Source organism: Aphis gossypii, unplaced genomic scaffold (genome assembly GCF_020184175.1).
Source record: "Aphis gossypii isolate Hap1 unplaced genomic scaffold, ASM2018417v2 Contig00533, whole genome shotgun sequence".
NCBI lineage: Eukaryota > Metazoa > Arthropoda > Insecta > Hemiptera > Aphididae > Aphis > Aphis gossypii.
In genome coordinates, this window is record NW_026083146.1 from 118,287 (window position 1) to 125,715 (window position 7,429).

The 7,429-nt window shown below is 29.4% G+C and overlaps 1 protein-coding gene across 1 annotated transcript; it reads left to right on the forward strand.

Moving 5' to 3' along the window:
* Positions 1-642: 642 nt before the first annotated feature.
* LOC126554531 (uncharacterized) lies at positions 643-1,462 on the forward strand. The gene is made up of 3 exons (XM_050209595.1): positions 643-807; positions 878-1,036; positions 1,316-1,462. Exons 1-3 carry the CDS (start codon positions 649-651, stop codon positions 1,322-1,324), a joined length of 327 nt encoding a protein of 108 aa, XP_050065552.1. The 5' UTR covers positions 643-648; the 3' UTR covers positions 1,325-1,462.
* Positions 1,463-7,429: the final 5,967 nt, after the last annotated feature.

Here is a 7,429-nt window from a genome sequence, read left to right on the forward strand (position 1 = left end):
CGTCTTGTCGACAAGTTAGTCTTGAACCCGACTCATTCGAGTTAAGTAGTGTGCTTATAGAATAAATTATATTATTTTAATAACTAATAAAGTGTAATATTCTTATTTAAAATCCAAAAACGTCTATTCTTATAATAATAACTATTCCGCAACATTTAATTAACACCTGCTACACAGAGAACGGTTTCAACAAATTGTCGTCTTCGGATACAACCAGAGACACAATATAAAATATAACAGAACATCACAGGCACACGCGGTGGCGTTCATAACAACAGACTCAAGAAAGATTTTCACAAAATGCATCTTCTAATCATAATGAATTAAATGCTGATTATTATGACTCAATTATAAAAATAAATAAATCGACTCATTCTATGCCACAAGTATTGCATACCAGTCAATACTTCATGAAACAACACCACAAAATATTGATTGTTATTTACCTTCAACTGAAAATACTTCTGATATAAAAAATGAACTTAAGGGTACGTATTTGTAATGAATAAGTATATAATATGATACCTTGATACCTGTATAATAAAGATTTTGTTCTTTTTATAGCTTTCAAACAAATTGTAAGCCGAAATCAAGTCACCATAAAGTATGAATAAAGAATATACAAGAAAGACTTGATTGATTTCAAATATGCAAGAAAAAATATTAGATAAATTAATAAATAATCAAACCATTATTGATTATACAGAATGTAATTATGAAGAATTCTTAACCCCCATGGAAAGTGATGAAGAGTTGGAAAAAATGGAAGATAAAATAAAAACTGATTTGGCTTACAGAAAAACTGTGGTAATTAAATAGCTAGAGCATAGTTTTTATAGTATTCAATAAAAAAATTACATAATATGATTTTTTACAGGTCACAGAATTATCAAGATTAATGGGACAAAATTTGTCAGAAACAATTAGAAAAATAATGAAAAAGTTATTCAATGATAATTTGCTTACATTCTACTCTTATATTGGTTTTAAAGGGAAAAACAATTTTCAACTCTACAAACTTGTGCAGTTATATTCGGTAATTCATATTTTATTAGTGATACAATTTTAATCCGTTGTTTTTTAACCAATAACTTATTTTGATAATAAAATATGACAGTCATACTCAATAATAAATTATTTCTTGCTATATAGTTTGATTAAACTTGTATTATTCATACTAGATATAAATATACATAATTTTAAAATTTAATAATTCACAGAATATTAACTACAATACTGCTTTTTTGTAACTAATACAAATCATAAAAGTACTGCATAATATAAATAATAAAAAATTAAAATTTGAAACTATTAGTGTTTTTAGAATCCATAAGAAGAATGAAAAAAATTACTGATATAACAAATATGAAATCGAAAAACCTCTGAAGACATGGATGGCACAACTTCTGATCGCCTTAAAAAAATTGATGAAAAAAAATCTTCATGATAATGTTATTGTTGGCGCGGCAAGTGCTTAAATAAAAATAGTAGGCTGGCTTGTTCGCCTTAAATAATATAACTAAATGATATAATGATATAAGAATAATTTATAATAGAAACATTTGTATATAATAATTTATAATAGAAACATTTGTTAATAATAATTTATAATAGAAACATTTGTGTAATAACAATTATAATAGAAACATTTGTGTAATAACAATTTATAATAGAAACATTTGTATAATAATAATTTATAATAGAAACTTTGTATAATAATAATTTATAATATGAACATTGTGTAATAACAATTTATAATAGAAAATCTTTATATAAAAATGAATCGCAAAATGTGTTGGTAAGCGCATAACTCAACAACCCCTGGACCGATTTGGCTGAATTTTTTTTTCAACTGTTTGGAATTGCCAGGAGAAGGTTCTTACGGACGAAAATTATGAGAAAGTTATCGAGTTAGAGAAATATGAAGAGGTGGTGATGAAATTACAGAGACGCCATCTATCTATAACATTTCATCAATTGAGAACGCCTGGACCGATTTCGCTCATTCTTTTTTGTTTGGGTCGTAATTGCCAGGAGAAGGTTCTTATGTAAGAAAAAGTGAAGAAAGTTGCACGAAAAATTAAAAAAAAAAAATACAATGAAAAATAAAAAATACCGATGACTATTATTATTATTATTACTATTTTATTTTCGGTAACCATGGTAACAATTTTTTTTTATTATTATTATTTTCCCCGTTTTTGTAACATTTTTCACTGATGATTCCCTCCTATTGGTCGCAAGAGAAGGTGCTTATGTAACACAATTTTAGGAAAATCCACCAGAAAAGTTCGGAATCTGGATGCAAAAAAACAACAACAACTGTCACTGCGTCCAGCAAGAAAATTAATTTACCAAAATTAGTAAATGATCAAAAATATGCTTTTAATGTTATTACAGAAAGCGTAATAAATCATCAAGGAAGAGTTTTTTTTAGATGCTCCGGGTGGTACAGGAAAAACATTCCTAATTAATTTTTTGTTGGCTCAAATTAGATCCTCGGGCAAAATTGCATTAGCAGTAGCTTCATTTGGTATAGCAGCAACTCTCCTTAGTGGCGACAAAACTGCTCACTCGACTTTCAAGTTGCCGTTAAATGTATTATTTGATACAGAATACGTTTGTCCGATTCGTAAAAATGGCCCTTTTGGAGTCACAGATCACATATCGAAGCAATTGATCGAACATTAAAAGATCTTAGGTGTAATAATAAGTTTATGGGTGGCATAACATTTGTTTTCGCTGGTGATTTCCGTCAAACCTTACCAGTTATCCCTTAAGGTACTTGAACTGATGTCGTTAATGCTTGCTGTTAATTTCTTTTTTATCTGTATTTATTTTTATCATTTATAACGCTAGAAAAATTTCAATCCGTTTTCATTAACCGTTTTTTTATACTTACTTGCCGATTACATTAAACAATAATATTTGAATAAAAAATCATGGTCCAAAAGCAAAATAAACAACCAATCACGGGCAAAGCTGTGACGGGTCGGCTAGTATTATAATAATTTTGTTAACAATAATAATACTATTGACCTTATAGCGGCAGTGACTACAATAACACTATAGAATATATTAATACAATGAAAATATGTGGCCCATACGGCACACAATAAATAAATAGGAACTTAATACAAATTAATACAATAATAATATAATAATAAATAGCCTTTGGCGGCTAGGCCCGTCGGCCTTAAACAATGAAAACAAACAAATATGGTCGACCAATACTCACATGTGATTGTGATTGATGGCGGATTTTATCCCAACGCGAACGAGTGTGAAGTTAGGGGACCATAGCTAGGGGACTATCTTTCCGGACGCCTAGTGATAAGAAACCTTGTACGCCTGGTTGCAGTTTATTATTTTCAAGGCACCATACGCTTAAATTACATTATAGCACAAGATAGCGCCATGTAATTCACCCAGTGAATACTGATTTTAGTATTATAATATAATATACTGTGTATAATATTATAAGTACCTAGATGCATACGATCTTTCGGTACTGGCGGGCACGCGGTTAATAATTTGACAATGTTCCGGAAGGTGGCGAATCGATTTGATATTATATTCGGAAAGCCAGGAAAATTCTCTACGTGCTAAATATAAATCTAGAGTGCACACGGGTCTCGGTTGTACAGCAATAAGCGACTGAACGTCCAGGGTCCGCGCCGTTTTTAATTTTTTTGACAATGTTCCGGAAGGTGGCGACGCATTAAATCAATATATTCGGAGAGCCAGGAAAATTTCCTATCGAACGTTTATAATTTCCTTTTGTACAAAGCTTTCGGGGACATAGTAATAACCGTCCGACCATCCCAGGGTACCAAGACTGCACGGCCGCGGTACGACGATCTATTCGTGATTTTTGATTTTTCCGACCATGTTCCGGTCGGTGGCGCACTCTTAAACCTACATATTACGAAAGCCCGGAAAATTTTGAATACGATGAAAATTAATCTAGAGTGCACAGCTCTTTTGGGGACATAGTAATAACCGTGTTCCATCACACTAACAGTTTTAGTGAAGTTTCTGTAAGAATATTTAAAGAAAATGTACTGTGTAGAGTTAAGTCTTATAATGTTGTATCAATTGTTGATTTTTGCTGCACCAAATTAGTAGATTATTATAGAAGGAAATTTCAAGAATTTTCAAATGATAGAAATCCCACAGCACGTAATTATTTTGAAAAAATTATTAAACTTTGTGACTATGCTTCAAAAGATGAAATATATGTTGAAAATGAAGAGTATTATATCCCAAGTGAGGAAAATAAACAGCTCATGTATTGTATTGAACCTACTATTGGTATTTGTTCATGTTAAGTTGGAATACATGGGGTATTTTGTAAACATCAAGGTATAGTTTACAAATATTTTAATAAAACTGGAGTTAACTTTCCTCCAGTAACCATAGAAGACAAATACTTAATAGCAAAACTGGCATTAGGTGAAAAAGTACCAAATAAGACATTTTATGAGGGCTTATTACCTGCAGAAGTAATTCATACACAGTCACCTATATCTCACGACATTCATCAAGATCCAAATAAAAAAAAGCGGGCAAGTAAGTACCGCTCTGTTGTACATTAGGTGCCGTATGGATCATTATTATATATTATAGGAGTGTTGAATTTGAATCCAATGATAGTTATCATTGTATACGAAAAACGATTCTGAACGAAGATGATTTGTCAGCCTAGGATATAATTTCTAGAGGTTGGTGAAAAAGGTGGTTTATGTTTTAATGGCCTGAATACCCCAAAATTTAAGTTCTTTTATAATAATTGTAAGCTAAACTTATGAAAAACCTTGCATTAAATTTTCAACTCTTATACAAACATTTTATGAAATATACCTACAAAATAATTTGCAAATATTCATAGTTTTGACGAATTTTTGTCAATATTTGAACTTCAAATGCTAATAAAAAAAAAATGTGCCTATGTATTCTTATAATTTTTTAATCACTATAAGAATAACTTATGAGGAACTTTGTATTAAATTTTCAAGTATTTTGATAGGGCCAAAAAGATTTTATCGACACATAAAAAAACAATATTCAGAAAAATTGAAAATTTCAGTTTTCTATTTATAGCTCAAAAAAAGTCAAAATATTTTGAAAGTTAAATCACGTAAAGAAAACGCGAATTTTAATAACTGGTAAAATTTTCAAGTATCTACGACTTATACTTTTTGAATAATAACAAATATTTAAAATCATTTGAGGATAAATCGTTATCGTTACGCTAGTTCGTTAAAATTTAAAATTCAAACGCACTTAAAATTTTTCCTATAACGATGCTTCAAGTTTTCTCTATAGATACTTGAAGGTAAACCTATGGAAAACTTAGTGTTGTATTTTTAATCCTTAGTTATACACACAAAAAAATTTATGATTTTTCAACTTCAAATAATTTGCAAATATTCATGCTTTTGACGAATTTTTGTAAATATTTGAACTTCAAATGCTAATAAAAAAAAATTGTGCCTATGTATTCTTATAATTTTTTTATCACTATAAGAATAACTTATGAGGAACTTTGTATTAAATTTTCAAGTATTTTGATAGGGCCAAAAAAATTTTTTCAGAAAAATTGAAAATTGCAGTTGTCTATAAGTAGCTCAAAAAAAGTCAAAATATTTTGAAATTTAAATCACGTAAAGAAAACGCGAATCTTAATAACTGGTAAAATTTTCAAGTATCTACGACTTATACTTTTTGAATTATAACAAATATCAAAAATCGATTGAGGCTAAACTGTTATTTAACGCGGTTTTGTAAAAATTTAAATTTCAAACACTCATAAAATTTTTTGTCTGAATCCGGTAGTTTTTTTTACAGATATTTGAAGAAAAATGTATGGAGAACCTTGTACAAAATTTTCAAAACTTAGTTATAAAAGAAAAAAATTTTATGATTTTTCAACTTCAAAATTACTTGCAAATTTTCGCGTTTTCGACAGATTTCGTAAAAATTTGAACTATAAACGCTTATAAAAAAAAATTGTGTCTAACGATTTTTAATTTTTTTAGCTACAATAAAAACAACTCATAAGGAACCTTGTATTAAATTTTCAAAACTTTTTGGTCATCCAACAATTTTTTATCGACACTTTAAAAAAAAATCGAAAATTTCAGTGGTCTATAAATAACTCAAAAAAAGTCGTAAGTTTGAAAATTTAACTATATACAGATACCACTGACATTAACATTTGGTGAAAATTTCAAGTATTTTCAGCAATTAGTTTTTGAATTACAACCATAAAAAAAAATCGATTTGGTCGAAAACTGGATTTGTGTAAAAATTCCCGTTTTTCCGTCATTTTTTTGAAAACTGTTGGAAAATATTAACTTTTTACCTCTATAATGCACCAAGGATATTCACTTTTACATCGGAAACCTCCCCCATAGTTGAAATTGGAGCATTATTTCGACTAGTTATGCTGTACACAGACACAAAAAAAAAAAAACACACATCATTGTAAAATCAATACATTCATCACTTCGTTCAGAATCTAAAAGTTCAACAGAAACAGAAAGTATGCAGATTGAAAAAGAACACAATCCCAATTTAGAAAAACACGATTGTTTATCCATATTAGATGGTGTTAATCAGAAATTGTCTAATAATATAATAAAGTATGGTGAATCAACTTATGAGAATTTGTTAAATTTTTGTAAATTTACTGCATAACATTAAAAATTGTGTAACTAATGCAAAATCACATAAATAAAAGTATATTATGTATAAATATTTTTATATTATCATGAACATATTATTATTATTATTAACTTATAACTAATTCCACACACCTATACTAAAGTATTACTACCATAGGTGTTTAGTTTCCTTTTGAGTGGTTCTCATATTTAATTTTTATATTAGGTACCTATATAAGTTAACAAATATAATATGGTAAATACATTAATTAATAATGATCGATGGCGATTTCCAAAACGATACCTCTTAACTGCCACCTGGTGTGTGTTATTGGCGCTTCTTACGGGGCATCTGCGTCTGGTAGTTGCATTTTGGTCCAATCGGCGGCGCGACGGTAGGCGGCGTCGACGGTTCCTTTTGTAGTGTTAGACCACGGGGCACGCTAGTAATACGTGAATATAGGTGGTTGCGTTTTGTCTCGTTACAACACGGCTGGCATAACCTGGCTTTACTTTATATGTACTACATAATATAATCATAATGAGGGAAATAAGTGGGCTGCTTATTGTTCTGTAGGGCTGGTGAAAAATGTATGCGGCACCCGATTCAAAATCCTGCGCACGCCTATGACGGTCCGCGATAGATTGATAATAATTTATAATTTATAAATATCTTGCGTATATTGTTAATATATGACTACACTACGTTGGTATATTATGCTTTTATAATTATTATAATTAATAAAATATATAAGTAATAA

Coding starts and splice junctions, on each gene's coding strand:
- LOC126554531 (XM_050209595.1), top strand. CDS start 649: ATGCAAGAAAAAATATTAGATAAATTAATAAATAATCAAACCATTATT. Junction 808..877: donor TGGCTTACAGAAAAACTGTG/GTAATTAAATAG, acceptor GATTTTTTACAG/GTCACAGAATTATCAAGATT.